The 16,675-nt window shown below is 39.2% G+C and overlaps 1 protein-coding gene across 9 annotated transcripts; it reads left to right on the top strand.

Moving 5' to 3' along the window:
- Window positions 1-4,475: 4,475 nt before the first annotated feature.
- Window positions 4,476-14,074, top strand: prdm2a (PR domain containing 2, with ZNF domain a). Of its 9 annotated transcripts, none has more exons than XM_071475794.1 (5): window positions 4,476-4,602; window positions 6,102-6,174; window positions 6,300-6,342; window positions 6,865-11,167; window positions 11,951-14,074. In XM_071475794.1, exons 2-4 carry the CDS (start codon window positions 6,172-6,174, stop codon window positions 11,133-11,135), a joined length of 4,317 nt encoding a protein of 1,438 aa, XP_071331895.1. In that variant the 5' UTR covers window positions 4,476-4,602; window positions 6,102-6,171; the 3' UTR covers window positions 11,136-11,167; window positions 11,951-14,074. The 9 variants fall into 9 exon arrangements, with proteins under 9 accessions (XP_071331895.1, XP_071331896.1, XP_071331904.1 ...); XM_071475795.1 differs by having other exon boundaries at window positions 6,099-6,174; XM_071475803.1 differs by having other exon boundaries at window positions 6,099-6,174; window positions 6,300-6,353.
- The last annotated feature ends 2,601 nt before the right edge of the window (window positions 14,075-16,675 follow it).

The following is a 16,675-nucleotide window of genomic DNA, read 5'->3' as shown; positions in this document are numbered from 1 at the left end:
ATTTGTCTTTGGCAGGTGAGGCTGGCTTACAGCCTATGTGTGCTCACTCCTATCAATCAAAAAAACACAAACTCTTGAAATAGAAAAAAAGTTGGTAAAAAGAAAAGCTAAAACGAACAATGAAATCCTGCCTTGTCAATATTCATCACAGCTGATGTTTTTACTGAGTAAAGTTAAACAGAGGGGATACGAACAAGTTCTGCTGTGCAATGAATAATCATAAAACAGTACAAATAGTAGCACAAATATACAAAGACTCAAGATACTATACCCCAACCAGAAAGAAATTAAAAAGGAAGAAAACTTATTATTATGTGAATCAGCTCTACATTAAAAATCCATGCACATATTCTCTCTCATTCTCTCTTTGATTATAATTGTAAGTAACATTATCTAAACTTGTGATACAACCTCAGGTGTGTGCATTGTCTGTTGGCAGTGAGGTGATAAGCCTACATTGTAGCTCTTTACTGTTCACTTGCTACTAAAATCTCACAATACCAACAACTAACTGTATTAATACAGTTTGTGACACAGAATGTCTTCCTGTTGAATCTTTACATTCCCCTCAACTCGGGCAGCAAAACAAACCAAAACAACTGAATATGGATTCCTACAAAAACTGCATATTGTGTGTCTAATAGATTCTTCTGACATTAATGTTTAAAACATGCATCTATAGTCTAAATCATCAGTGTTGCACACATCCCAGCTCACATCGAGCGAATGTCACTCGTATAGGCAGACACATTTACACTTGTAGGCAATTTTGAGTTGCCAGTTCACTAGCCCTGCATGTCTTCAGATTGTGTGAGGAAGCCAAAATGTAGAGGAAATCTATACAAAAATAAAGAACATATTAACAACATATTCCACATATTGTAGAAAGGCCTCAGCTAGCTAGGGCTCTTCGTGCTACTATTATGTCACATTGCCCTCAGTTTCGTGCCTTTATCAAACCATTTCCGGGGCATAGTGTTTCAAAAGTGTTTGTCAATATACACTTGTGGTTTTAAGTTGAATCTACAGGAAGTGGTTTAATAGTCTGATTATTGAAACAGATACTAAAAGCATCAGAATATGTTCAGATTATAGTACATGACTGTCGAGGCACATGTGTAAATACACAGTGGTTTTCTCCATGTGTGTCACTAGCTCTTGTCTGCAGTTCTTCATCTCATGGAGTTCACACGAATGCCCTCCTGTGATGACTGGAGCTGTGCAACAAACATGGGTTTCCATGCGTGCGAGGAGTGCCACATGTCAGGCCATGTAGACTGCAAGGGGGAAATGTCAGCTCATAGGCCTGCAGGTTTTGAGTGCTGCAGACAGCTGAGTCTCATGGTGGATGGAGTGGGTAAGGCGGGGTTGGAGGGATGAGAGATGGGCCACAAAGTTGTGTGACAGGCATAGACAGTATGGATGATGCAAGGGAATAGTGGAACTTGCTTGTGTGTGGCAGCAAATAGGTGGAGACAGTGAAAGAGGAGAAGGACTGATGGTGTGTGTGTGGTATGTTAAGTGTGTGGACAGTATCTGTGCATTTGGCACGTTACTTTATGGGGGTCAGGGTGCATCTTTAAATATGTGTGTACGTGTGTCTGTGTGCAGAAGTGAGTAAGGACAGTGATTCTCGAGGACACATGTGTGTTTATTGGACTTCAGGGGATTAATAGCATGTGGTGTGTGTGTGTGTGTGCATGTACTGTCAGAACAACAGTAGAGTGGGCTACAGTTGTCAACATGTACAGTACCATGTGCTTGTGCACTGTACAGTTTGTATGTTTTCCTATGTGTTCACATTTGCATGTTCTTCCGTGCACAGTTGGCGTCCCACAGCATGAAGCAATAAAATTTGATTTTGTGCCTGTGACATGACATGTTGTATAATCACAGGCAAGCCTTTGTCTGCTCTGTGTGGGACACATCGTCTATAAAAGACCCTTATTGTTTCATACCAGAGTCTTGCTCAGGGATCCTCCTGATACACAGACATGTTATAGGTCACCTCTCCCTCTTTGTCTCTCTTGTCCTATATGTTCGTGTGGATGGTGAATGTTTCATTGTGCACAAAGTCATTGGCACGAACCGGTGCCCACTGCCACAGGATACATGACCATGCATCTAATCTGGGGCAGACTTTGTTTCAGTTTTCGCTCACAATCAGTTTCCTGTTATTTTAAAGTTGGCTTTTAAACCTGGTGCTGGTGTCTTACATCTGAAGTTTTTTTTTTTTTTTTTTTTTTTTCAATTAATAGAGTATTTAATTTTTCATTGTACTTTTATCCTCAACGCAGAAACAGAACACAGTGGCCACAAGAACTGGTATGGCACACACTATACATTTAGAACTTACCTGCAGAGCTAAATGTACACATTTAGAATTTTGTTTCCAAGATCAGGTTAAAGTGTACCACCAGGATTATTGACAGTTAAAGCCTTGCAGATGAAGCATTGCATGTTGACAATATGCCAATTTGATCTAGGGCAGATGATGTTTCTCTCCTGATGACTTCTGAGAAGAGGATGCATTTACCTGATATGTGGCAGCAACTTTAAACACACAAACACATATTATCACTGAATCTCAGCTCAGCGTACTGATTTAAGAACTTAGTGCCATAGTGTATAGTGACATTGCCAAGATTTTCTACCTATAAAATAACTTATATTTTTGATTATCAAAGGTATGATATATTGAAATAGCCTACAGTTTGTTCTTTGATAAAGTTTGTAGCAAAGCTCATTCCTATGGCTCTGACTGCTTAGCCATGTGTGTGACATGGCTTCCAGGCAGTCAGCACCTGCTTATGCAATGATTTGACGTATGTGTCTGACCAGCAGACCCAACTGTGAACTCTTGATCATAATGCCACAGCTGTAATTGTCATCAACTCTGAAAGACATGCTGAAGCCTTGGGCATCTTCAGGGTGACTGAAGAGCTGTAAGCAAACATGATCACAGTAAACTTGCCTCTAAATTAACTATATGTGAGAATCTAAAACTGTCTTCCACAGTTTGGCTCTCAAGAGTTACTATATGTCATACCACCACAACTTAACTGCAGAGTTTGGGAGGTTGAGTGTTAAACATGGAGAAGACTAAAGAGAGCCCTTTTGTTTATGATTTATCACTGTGGCTTACAGATGTCTGACATTCAGTTTGATAGCAAAATCAGTCCACATAAATTACTGGTACAACATAAGACATGCCATGCATGTGCCATGAGAACACCACCCATGTGCTGCACAATGTCTGGGGACCTCCAACAAATTCTTTCAAAGACAGTCTTTTATGTTGACATGATTCTGGAGGTGGAAATAATATGTGAAACCACAGGGTAGCCTTCAGCCTATAAGTGTAGGTGTGACCATTATATGAGCCAGTGCCTTGATTCAATTGACAATTGTTGGGGAAAAGAGCAAACACGCACTGGGGCGCATCATAAATCTTCAACTTGGCATGTGTTTTCTCAACAACTGTGTAACAAAGACAACTGTAATTAAAATGACTGGGATATTGCCTAGTTATGACATCAGAATTAAAATTGCAAATGACATGGCATATATTTTTGAGGATTAAATAAAATAAAAAGCGTGTGCCTATGTAGATTAAAATAAAACAATATTGTCTCTAAAGTTACTTTTTTCTGACAGACTTGAATTAATGGATTCATCTTGTCTATTTTTTATGAAAAAGTATTCATCTCAATGCTAAGATTGTTAATACTACAATTGATAATAGGCGATCAAAACTATGAATATAGTAACATAGAAACATTTTAAAATGTTCATGCCATGCAAACAACTCAGGAATATATCTTTGATGTAAATGACCAAAGCTACAGTATACTTTAAGTGCACTTAAATTAGAACCGACTTCTTCATATTGAGACATGATTATATCGCACCCTCTACAGGTCAAATCAATACACTGCAAGGAAGTTCAGAAATAAAATATGAGATACGGCTGTTACGAGGTTCAAGCACTTTAACATACATCTCACACGTATTTGTCAAACCACTTACTAATTATTGAAATGAAATAAGTTCATTTAAAAATTCAAATGTATTCTAAAGAATGTGAAAAAGTTGTACACAATCCAAATTAAAGACTCCAAACATGTCAACATGTAGGCTGTAGGTAAAGATGCTGTCTTGAGTGTGTAGACTGTAGTTTCAATTAGGAGTTCGTTTCTTTCCATCCAACATTAATTAGCCTAATCCGAAAACTAGTCAGAGACAACATGAGTGATTGTAATAGTTTAGTCAAATACCTAATATTTCAGCCTACAGCATTTTAATGAAACAATTTATCCAGGGTAGCAGTAATGCGCCACTGTTCTCATTTAAGTCTAAGGGAGACAGCTGCCTCTTTTACGATGATTTTTTTCCTTCCAGTGCTTAACAAACCTGTTGCTGATTGGTCAACATTTGACATCCACGTTTTCTGACCAATGAGAACGCTAGAACCTTGTTGGTGCATTGAGGAAGAAAAAAAAAAAACAACAAAAAAAAACAAAAAAACAGAACTGTCCACAGCCTGCACTTAGGGGATTGTTTCAAACCGTTCTACGGCAGTTTGGCTGCAAACATCAATAGGTACGGAAACTGTAACAAGCAGTCTTTTACAACAGTCGGCGTTCGTAACGGTCGTGTCGATTGTACCCTAAATGTAGCCAGGGTTTTCAAATTAGCATTGTAGCTAGCAGTATATTGTTAGTGCTTTCCTGTCGTTAAACCGCTGATTACTTTCACTTGGTAAGCGAAGCCTTGACACGGGATCTCGACTGTTAAAATCCCTTAATTTGCAAGGGACTTTCTTTTATTTAAATGACAGTGGGATGGCTGTTTTAGAGAAGCCAGTTGACCTTTTAGTGGACGAGCTAGCAGCCTCAGTAGCAAAACAGTAATGTGACGACGTGTTGTGTGACCAGCTAGCAATGGTGCAAGGACGGGGGAGCGTCATCAAACCAGGTGAAGCAGATGCGTGTTAACGCACCCTAAAACTAAACCGACATATAATGTTAAGATAATATAGATCGCTATATTAATTATAAATCCATTTGATCTAGAACAGGTGTCAACTAATTCTGTTGCAGTGCAGATGGATGGAGATAGAGGATGAATATTAAGAAACTGGCTCAAATAATTAAGTATATAGGCCCTTGACTGGTGTTGGAAAAATGTTCGGTTCTGCCGATATGATATCGTGACAGATTCAGTTGTATTTGTGCAACAGGAAATCATATCATGCTTGTCTTAAAATAATCAAAACATAACATGGATAATCATAAGCTATAAGGTATTTGTTTACATTTCTTCTGTGTCCACAAGTGCCTGAAAACTAAAGTGCGCCAGCAATGAAATAATTATGCACGATGAAAAAACAAATAATTTGTGCATATTCACGAGCAAACTGTTAAATAAACGGATAATTGAAACAACAACTGAGTAAAACAGATTTTCATGCTATAAGGGTTCAAAAGCACGACAACCCTGGCACACATGATGGGCCTGCCATTTTGTCCTACCAAGCAGTAGATGAATGTCTATGTACAAGTTTTCCAATTATGAGAGGTACTGAAGGGTAGCTATCAAAAGAATGATGCTGTTTAAGTCGTGTTTGTGGGGCAGTTGACAGTATGGACGTGTGTAATCAGTGTAGTAGGTGATGTAAGGCAACCATACCAGGGTAAATAAGGTATAGATTAGCTGTATTATGAGACTGTTTTCACTGTAGGCAAATAGTAAATAAAAAGAAAGCACTTACTGTATTCAATATTGGATCAACAGTGCTACAAAATGTGGGTTGAACGGCTTATGCTGCTTGTGCTGGTTCACAATGTAATTTTCATATGCTTTAGGGACATTATCTTAAGTTAATAAGACAGGACTGATGGCTTATTCTACAGCCAAATGACCAAAGAGATGAAGTACACTATGCTCAACTACTCCCATACCAAAGTGGTTCACTCTGACCACTTTTTAACCTGTATCATTCAGTAGTTCAGTTTTAAATGTCTCACTATATTATGGAAATCTCTTCATAGTTTTATTTTTTTTAATGCATGCTTTGCTGTTCTTTCTTCTTCCAGCAGAAAGACAAGACAACCCTGTGTGTTCATCTGTCAAACAAAACATGCCTTTTACTCCGCACTGATCGTTAAAATGGTAAGATGGGATGGACTGATGACAGTTATTCAGATGATTTAAATTTAATGTTGACTTACTGTTTTGTTTTGTTTTTTTTCATTAAATGCTTCCAATATGTATTCTCTTCATGGTTGAATTTACAGTTTCCCAGAATGGGAAGGTGTTCTCAGACTTTTGGACCCCACAGTATGTACCATGTAAGGTATTAAAGTATCAGGAATGGCCTAGTCTACAGTAATGTTGAGGGCTGATGATGTGCCCAAACAAATAAAATCTAGACCAAGGCTATGAAATGAATAGCGCTGTGGTATGATATTAGGATTTATACACTATCATGCTCAATAATTCTCAATAATCATAGTACAGTTGTAAAACAGCTTCAGGTGATGGCAATATACTGTCTGTAATTAATAAATAAAAATGCAGTAATTACTATTACTGCTATCAATAGTAGAAGTAAATTTTAGGCAGCACATTAAACGAATGAATTGCAGCATTACATAATAAATTGATGGAATAAACTTAAACAGCAGTTCAACAAGTCTTGACAATGATTTGCGCTCGAGTGTAAAGTTTGGATGATTAGACTTCACAAGTGTTCATGATGGACATTCAAGTTCATTTGATGCAGTCGCAGTCCTCAAATGGCACTTGAGGTGTATCATGCCGGCTTGCTCAATTACAATATCTTCTTAATCTATTCAACAGGTGTAACAACTGTAAGAGTCCTGTCTGACAGACGTTGTTTAGAGAACTGGATACAACCTCTACAGAAGATGGAGGACTCTCCTCACTTATACTTTGCTGAATTTGGAGACAATGAGGATATAGAGGAGGAAGATGAGCAGGGGGAGGAGGATATTTATCAGGAGGAATCTAACGTGGAACCAGAAATGAATAAGTCTCTAAACCCGGACCTTCATATACATCCCAATGAGGATACTGATAAAGTGTGGGACTCTTTTCCCTGCCAGCACTGTGAAAGACATTTTACCAGCAAACAAGGCTTGGAACAACACATGAACATCCATGTTTTGGCAAACAACGAGGCGCATGCATACAAAAGCAATAAGAGCAACATGTGTTTTGGTACAGATGTAGGTCAGTTGCAGCAAGAGAAGATGAAGCCTATGGATTCAGTAGGTCCAGTCATGCAACTTCATACTTTGTCCCCCGCTAGCTCTAATACTTCCAGTTTGACTGCTGAAGACCACGTTGCTCAGCCAGACAAACAGGGAGTATTAGATGGCCATCATGCTTGCAAGTACTGTGAAAAGATATTCACTACACATACCAATAAGCGACGACATGAGCGCAGGATCCATGAGCAGAACCTGCAACATCCGTCTGTAGAGAGACCCCAGCTGCCCCAGGAGGAAAGTCCTCAGAGGATTTTCACTGAAACATCTCAACAGGAAACGCAGCTTCATGACAATACATCACCTGCAGCTGTTGTGGAGGGGGAACACACAGAACAATACATGCTAGATGTCTCTAGCAACATTTCAGAGAATCTCAGCTTTTACATTGATGGAAAGATAGTGTCAACAAGTACAGTGAGTAGCTGTGAAGCAGCAGAGGTTCACACAGGGTCTTCGACTTTAGTTGGACTGGATGCCCTAATTCTAGACCCCACCCAAATCAGCCAGGTTTTAAATACAGATTCAGTTACAGGCAAAGAGATTCCTGGTCAACCACTGGCTAAGAGAAGAACTGCAACACCACCTCTTTTACCACAAATTAAAACTGAACTAGAGTCTGAGGTGGTGGTGTCCTCTTCGTCATCATCACTTGTATCTTCTTTAATCGAGAATCTACTTCCTCAGAACACAGAATCCACAGTTGTGCAGAAAGAAAGAACGGTGTTCCTGTCTCCTAAGCTGAAGCAGCTCTTGGAGAAGCAGGATGGCCTTAAACCAACGCTTGCCCTGATCACAGATGGCCAGAAGCCTTGTTCACCTGTTTCTCTATCTGTCCTGCCCACTGGAACAGGAAGGTTTAAAAGAAGAACCGGATCTCCAACAAGCTCTCCACCGCAAAACCCAACGTCTAATGACGAAACATCAGCATCAGATACAGGCAATTTTGATGATGTAAATACAGGACAGATTGAGACCCAGCATATCTCACCTGTGCACCTAACAGTCAGTGAGATGGACGACACATCACCATCTGTAGAGGATCCAGCAGTGAAACCTGTCTTGACAGAGAGTTGGCCCCCCATTACTGGTGGCAATTCCTGTAACCAGCAACCACTGGATCTCTCTAGTACAGTTAAAAGAAATGAAGATGTAGATTTAGCTGATGTTGTGCTGGATTTGAGTTTGCAAAAAAAGAGCTTAGGTGAATCTGATCTGACATTGAATTTAGTTTCACAGGCAGTTTTGAAAGAAGGAAAATCAAATACATGTATGGTGGAGAAAACCTTAATGAATATTGGAGAACAAAATGAAAGCCAAGGGAACCCTGGGGCTCCTTTAGTCACAGACTTTACCATAGTCACAGGTCCAGATATGGTCACCCCAGTGGAACCCGTTGCAGAAGGTCTTGTTTATGGACTTGCTCTACCCACCAGTTCTCTGACTCCATCTTCTGCCTCCCTTACCCCGGTTACCTTGCAGCCAGCTTCACCGTGCACTATAGCGTTTGCTTCCACAGCCTCACACACTGTGGTCCCTACTGCTCCTTCATTAATCACAGTTTTGGCATCACCAAGACCTATTTCTAACACTTCAAGCCAACCAATCCAGGTATTAGCCCCGAATATATCTCCTGAGCCCTTGGTAATCTGCACAGAAAATGCATTAAATTCTTCAGAGTGTGATTTGACTACTGCATTTGCTACAACAAATTCTGCAAACCTTGTCACACTCTCCCAGCCCCTTGATCCAACTTTAAATCTACCAGGCCACATGTTTCTCACAGATCAGATTGCTCTCAATCCACCTATAGTTGACTCCACTCCTGTATCTGAAGTGCCATTCACACCTACTGTAACTTTAAATGACTCCCTCATCAACTCTTATAACATTACCAGCAACACAGTGTTGATAGAGTGCACAATAGCTCTTGAAGCCCCAGGGAGTGTAGTCCCTGCTGCAATTACCTTACAGGAAAACACTTCTGAGGCTCCAGTACCTACACAAATGGTTGTTAATCACATAGAACAGCAACAGATTGTTTCAGTGCCCAACCCTCAAACTGTGGACCCCTCTATTCTTGTGTCCTCCATCGCAGAATCAGTAACTCTGTCAGCCACCACCTCAGTGGTGTCTGATTGTCATTCTGTGGATGAATCAAGTCCTGACGCAGAACCTGTTATTAATGCAGAACTATCAACCACAAAAGAGGAGGAAGCTGCTGACAGTCCTGTTTGCATACCAGAAATACCACCTAACACCTCTCCCCCCTCTGAGAAAGCTGAAGAGGACGAATCCTCAAATAACACACCAAGTGATGCACAACAGCAGACTTTCACCAAGAATTTCATCTGCAACGTGTGTGATAAGCTTTTCCATTCAATGAAAGAACTAGGCCATCATGTAGGTGACCATGCTGATGAATGGCCCTACAAATGTGAGTTCTGCGTGCTGCTCTTTGGAAAGCCCGCTGCTTTGCTTGACCATCGATCAAGCCTCCATGGTGTTGGCAAGACTTACGTCTGCAGTGCATGTACAAAAGAATTTGTCTACCTTTGTAATCTGAAACAGCATCAGGAGGAATTGCATCCTGGCCAACAATGTACATACACTGAAGAAGAAAAGGGAAAATTGAGACCTCAAAACTACAACAATGCGACAAAGGTCAACACAGAGACTTCAGTGTCTGATGTTCCAGAGGAACCCAAGAAATTGGTGAAAAAGGAGGAAGGTGAAGTAGATGTAACTGCTGAAGAGCTATTTACAACAATAAAAATCATGGCCTCGGATGGAGGCAAAATCAAAGGGCCTGATGTTCGTCTTGGCATTAACCAACACTATCCCAGCTTCAAGCCTCCTCCATTTCCTTACCATAACAGATCACCGGCTGGCTCAATGGCGTCAGCCACAAACTTTACCACCCACAACATCCCACAAACCTTTAGTACAGCTATTCGGTGCACCAAGTGTGGAAAGAGCTTTGATAACATGCCAGAGCTACACAAGCATATCCTAGCTTGTGCAAATGCCAGTGATAAAAGGCGATACACACCCAAAAAGAATCCTATCCCTCTACGCCACTTTGCAAAAACTCAGAATGGAGTGCTGTCGACTACTAATTCTTCCAATGGACTAAATGCTTCGAACAGAGCCAGCCAGTCAAACAGGTCCAAACCTAACCAAGAATCACCAGTAAAGATGAAATTCAAAGTACTGAACAAAAGGAAGAAAAAGTTAGTCCAAAGGGTTTTGCCACAGAGGAGCAAGTCAGTCCCTTCATCAAATAAAGTGTCATCTGCATCGGTGGATGAGCAGCAGGAGATATTTGTCTGCCCACACTGCAGCAGGGAGTTCACAATGCGTCGCAGCAGAACCAAACACATGGCAGTGTGCCCCAAGAAACCTAAAGAGGCAAAGAAAAGGAAAGAAGGAGGAATCTCTGTGACAAAGGAAAATGATGGACACCTGCATGAAGAGAAACAACGAGCCTCACCTCAACATAAAACCAGATTCCAGACTTCTGGCCCTGCTAAGAGGCCTGCCATCCTACCAGTGCAGACTGTCTTCTCAAACAAAAGAAGTAAAATAATCATAAAAGAGAGCACGCAGCCAACACAAGAGACACAAACTCTGAATGAACTTCCAATTGTTCGCACTTTCAATCCCTCTATGCGCCAGTATAGCAGAGTGCAACAAAGTGTCAAAGGAATTCCCATTAAAATCACTATAGTGAAACCACAACAGGCTGCACCAAAGAAGGATGAGCTGCCTCCCAACCAGAGCCAAGGAGAAGCATCTGGAGGTGTCACCAGCAGCTCTGAGCAGAGCGCTACGGCTTGAAGACTACCCCATGCCCAGCAGAGGATCAGCAGGTAGTGAAAGCAGATTAAGGTTTATCTGCAAAATCATAAACATAATGAAGTTATGTGATTACAAAAAAAATAAATAAATACAGTCATTGCAAACTTAGAAGACATGCACAGTGACTGCTCATTTGTATATGTAGGTAAGACAGGTAAATAAGATGAGGGGTAAAACGAAACAAAACACTGTCTACAAAAATCAAGCCTCCTAAGGTAGTTTATAATGGCACTTCTTAAGTAACCAAATAAGTAAAATTTTTATAATTTCAGAATTTGCTTATATTAAACTTACACATAATACCTAAATGCTTAGCAACATTGTGAAACTGCTTTGGATTTCATTGTAAGTTTTCTTCTGTCAAGATACTGATGTCAAACTTGATTACAAATAGGATTAATTTAAATGTTTTGTAGAAATATAAATGAGCTTGTTATTAGTTTTTTTATGGTGGTTTTATTGTATTACTATTTATGTTACATGTATTTTCTTGTGCTGTGTCTAAAGGTCGTCTAGATGTTGCAAACTATATTAGGCTTAGTGATCAATCCTATGTACATATCCCAATAAAGATGAGAATCAAAATAAATAAAATAACCTTAAATGACAAGCATAAATACGACCAGACAACAGATAAAACTTAATAGCCTTAATGTATGAGATTAATTCACTGTCAAGGTGAGTTTAGTAATGTATGTGTATGTTCAGGAGGATGGAGAGGCCATGTTGAAACTGAACAACCTCCTGTCCACATCTTTATTAATATACAGTATGTTTTGTTTTGTCACTTTCAGGATGCTGCTGTATGGAACTCCTCATACATCTTCAGTCATACTAAAGGGAGGTAACTGCTAATCACACTGTAAGCCACATAGATTGCATCATTCTGTACAATAACAATTACTGAATCCAGGATGGATAAAAGAGACGACTGAGGATTCATCAGTGAGTGGATGTGTTTAACTGAGTATTTGAATGCTTTTGTAGTAGCTGGGATTCTTGTAAATTTCTCCTTTGTTTCATAAACCTCTCAACAGCTTTGATTTGCACTTAGTTAATCTGACTGCAGACATGTGTTATTTAGAGAGGATGACAGGTGGCAATCATTTTCAGCATGTATTTGCACTTTTCCTTATCTGTTGTCTGTGGCCTTTTGGTTTAAACTCTTACTGCATGCTGTCAGCTTGCATTACACCTACATAAATTTAGGATGGATTATGTTGATGCAATTAGGCCTTAAACAATGAATTTAGTGTTGTTCTGATTAACAGTAATCAGTGTAATTACATGGAAGACACATAAAGATTGTTTCTAAATGCTAGACTCCAGAACAGTGTAAACCTTGACCACAAGATACCTGTCAAAATTCCTATTTAGGTTATCAGCTCTGTTGATTACTGTTAAGGAAGTCAGTGTTTTCGTTATTATTGTGAATGTACCATTTAGTAGATTTAATGCTGTAGCCTTTTCAAATCAAAATTGTGTATTATCTGGTTGGCGCAGATGCTATGTATTTGTTTATGAGATTTGAGAATAATGTTGTTTATGTGCCATCACATTTATATGATATGGCTAAATGTGGCATAAAAGTAATGAAGAGTAAACAGTTCAGTAAAGTTCAGTGTTTTCCACATGAAGAATTTATTTTGGTGGTCCAACTAAATAGATTCAACCCCAGTTTAACAGATTTATTTGTATATTTGCTGAAAATGGAGATAACTTAAGAATAGATTGATGTGCAGTTACATTAAATAAAAACAAACAAAAAAACAGCTTCCCTAAGGAATGTTAGCTTGTGAATGCAATGCATGCTCCTTTCGGATACTAATCTTATTTTACATTTTCAAACTCATAGGCCACCGAAAATAACTTTTCAACCTTTGGGAAACACTGCACTTTGATGTGTTTACATTGCAGTCCCAAACAGAAGTACTATAATTTTCTGTACATCTTTGATACATCATTGCAACTTTTACAGTAACAAGTGTTAAGTCCTGGACAGCACTGACACAACTAACTCCAGTGCTTGGCTTCACTGCGTTTCCACTGAAATCCTGAAATATTCACAGTAGTCCAGTTTTCTTTTAGACTTCATTTTGCACCTCTTTTTCAAACTTATGTGGGTTTTCCTGGATTAATAATTCGAAATATTCACATTAGAAGTGCAGTCTATTTCGGTCTTTGTCATCATGTAGCACACATGAACTTCATCACTGCTTATAATCTGTGTGAGTTGTCAGCAGTTCATTGTGTGAAGTGTGTAGAATGAATTCCAACATGTATAAATCACAAAATGAAATGTTAGATTAAATATGGGGTCATGTTTGCTAAAACCCTGTAGGAATATATGAAAATGTTTGTGGCAAGTTGTCACTAATCTCAAAGAATGAGTGTAACGCATTGTATCTGTAAGATTTCAGTTTTTATAAGCTACTATCTTGAAATTACAGTGCTATACAGGGTAGTTATTTAATTATGGTTGAACTGAGTTATATTAATTTGATTTGGGCAAACCCAACTTGACAATGGTCTGAATCTGAAAGAGTAATGGTACATCTATTTTACATTTTTGCCTTTTCAGCCCTTGCTGGTAATATTTCTTTTGTTCAGACAGACTGTAATGTGTTGGATGTACAGGATGGTTTGGGAGACTGTTATTTAACTGTGAAAAGTGCTTGTAGCATTTCAAGGTGTAAATTGAGTCATGTATATTTATTAATAATTTAAAATCACCGTATCAATCTTTGAACAGTTTCTCTGTATGATTTGCACTAAAGTTTTCTTTAAGCGAGTGTTCAAAATAAATGGAGAATGTGAAGGTTATTTGTGAAGTTTGTGTAAAGCTTTCTTTACTAAACAAATCAACCTATTATTGGTGATGTATGAATTAATAAATGGATTTGATTTTTGGGAAATGATACCGTAATATCAGGCACTCTTGTTTCACTGTGTTACCTAAAAACTGTTACATGTAGCTTACTACATGTACCTTTGTGCCTGACAGCAAAGTACCGAAATGTCCTGTTGGTGGCACACTTTCCTTACTTTAACCTCCGGAGCAGGGGATTCAGTGAAGAGTTTTGTTTTTGTTTTTTTTTAATACCACTGCGTCTTCTCTGCACTCCCACATTCTGTTTGAAAAACCCATTTACATGTGTTTTTATGCTATTTTTAAATCTTTCTCTCCACCACCAGTATTTGAACATTTGAAATCTGGATGCCAAAAAGTCTCCATGCAATGGTATCCATCGCCGACAGCCTGTGACCTGTTTTATAGGAAAGTTGTGAAAAAATTATGTAGAGTAGCTGCTCGATGTCAACATTGTCATCAGTCATCTCCAGCAAAAGGTATAAATTTTATTTATTTAATGATCAAGGAAGAAACAGACAATCCAAAAATCAGAAGGTGCAACGCCTCTAAAGCTGATTCATCTGAACATTACACATTGTAGCTCATTTGTTTACTGTACATAGAAAATGTAAAAACAACAAAGGGAAGTTAAATGCTGAACAAAGTTACATTTACATTCAGTGTTACTGCATGTGCACTGAGTGTAACAAACCTGTTAAATGTGTAACTCGGGTATAGTCTGAGTGTGACACCATTGAAACAGAGACTCACTGATATAAACATTGTGCTGTAGCGCTATGAGTAGCGAAAATCTTCACAGTGTACCTTTAAGCTTGTGATGAGTGGGAGCACTCGTATAGTACAGCGTACAAACGAATATTCTTACCAACATAACACATCTTTGAATGGCAGAAGCTTTGACAGGCCACTTCACCCTATTTAAATGAAACATGGCTGTTGGCTTTAATCTCAAAATTAATCCTTACCCACAGAAGGGCAACAGCTACTGCTGTCTATAGAGACCAGGTCCAAGTGTTGGCCTGTGTCAGCACGCTCTCTCAGTCAAACATTAACAGAGAAAAAGTAATCTCTGTCTGAGTATTATTGTTCATCAACATGCAGCGCAGTGGGTATGAATTTAATTGGAATTTTGGCAGTTATGCAGAATCTTTTATTTGATACAGGCAAATAACAGAAGGGTCCAAGGGAAAGATCTTTTTTTTTTTTTATGATTGTTCAGTATTATGAGAAACGGTAGATGTGCCGTACACCAGTCTGTGACATTGACATATCACTATAATTCCCTCCATCCCCTTGTGTTGTGGCTGTAGCCAACACTGTAATAAAAATGCAGATGCGCAGGACTCAGCAGCAGCAGGTGAGGCAAGCTTGTTCAGTCTACTCTGTTGTTATGTAAAGGCCTGTGGGTTTGTTCTCCCTCTGGTGAAGCTTATATTTTCACTGCTCAGAGGCTTTTAGTGCTTTTGTGACAAATCAACACAAGTGGTTTGGAGCGTTATTTTCTCTCAGACATGAGTAAAAAGCTCCAAGGAACTGATCCTGCTCAAATTGAACACATACGGTTTCGAGAACATGTTGCAACATGTTTGTAGTTGAACTGAGGAAAACCAGAAGCTGTCAGATATTGTATTCCCTTAGGATCAGTTGCAGGTGTGTATAAAGACATTTAGCACACCCCGATGTCCTTTCAGCAATTATGAATATAGAAAAAAAGTCTAATTACAGTCTCTGGGAATAAGGGATAAACATTCAGGTGCCTGGCAGTTGATTTTTAGTTGGGAGAAGTGCCAGTGAACCTAGAGAGAGCAACCATAGCCCTAAGGTACAAGATCTCCCAGAGCTCACAAGCTCAGCAATAACTTCAAACTGCAAGGCTGCATTTATATGCTCAACACATCTTAGGATCTAAGCCCAGGGCCATGTTGAATTCTCAAAGGAAGTAATGATGAGAAGAGAGGACACATGATCAGAGATGATCGAAAACAGAAACATCAATCCCAGAAGTCTGAGGAGAAACCTTTGATCTTCTCATTAATGTCATCATCTTTATTGAAAGTTTGAAAAACAACACTGATACTCAACTATAACCAGTAACATAGTGTGAGACAAACTGTATTTTCTCCCCTCCCAGGTCCAGCTGGATGCCTGTCCTGTACCTGTTCTGTCAAGAGGCAAAAAGACTAGAGTTTGGATGTGCAAACAGATGAGAGGAGTCACACTGCTTGTTCTGGCTGATGTGACAGTAATGTTTTTAAAAGCAAAATGGATTTGATGTCCCTGTGCATAATGAACTCTTTACTTAACTGAACCTCAGTCTTTTTCTTGTTCTTTCTTCTGCATGTTCTGTTAGACAGTGACAGTTTTGGCCAGATGTCCCCTGGAAGGCTGACACATAGAGTCTCGACAGAAGTTATGCAGTTAAACCAAAATAAATTAGTTGAACATTGAAGGCTTGGAGATGCCCTAATACAGCTAATTTGCTGCCTCCGACAACTTATGTAAGACTGAGTTCAAAGCAACTCTGGTGCTATAAAGGTAACCAACCCTCTCCAAGCAGCATTGGGTGGAAACAATATTACCAACAGGATATAGGGATAAAGTACTTAAGTACAATTCTCTTCTTCCCTCTCTGCATGCTGTTCATGTG

The sequence above is a fragment of the Trachinotus anak genome, unplaced genomic scaffold (assembly GCF_046630095.1).
Source record: "Trachinotus anak isolate AG129_WGS33_773 ecotype Australia unplaced genomic scaffold, CSIRO_AGI_Tana_v1 ptg000004l, whole genome shotgun sequence".
Classification (NCBI taxonomy): Eukaryota; Metazoa; Chordata; class Actinopteri; order Carangiformes; family Carangidae; genus Trachinotus; species Trachinotus anak.
This window is presented reverse-complemented; position numbering and strand designations above follow the sequence as displayed.

Excerpts from the sequence above, each read along its gene's own strand:
- prdm2a (XM_071475794.1), top strand. Across the intron at positions 6,343-6,864 it reads TCAGACTTTTGGACCCCACA|GTGTAACAACTGTAAGAGTC; the intron begins GTATGTACCATG and ends TCTATTCAACAG.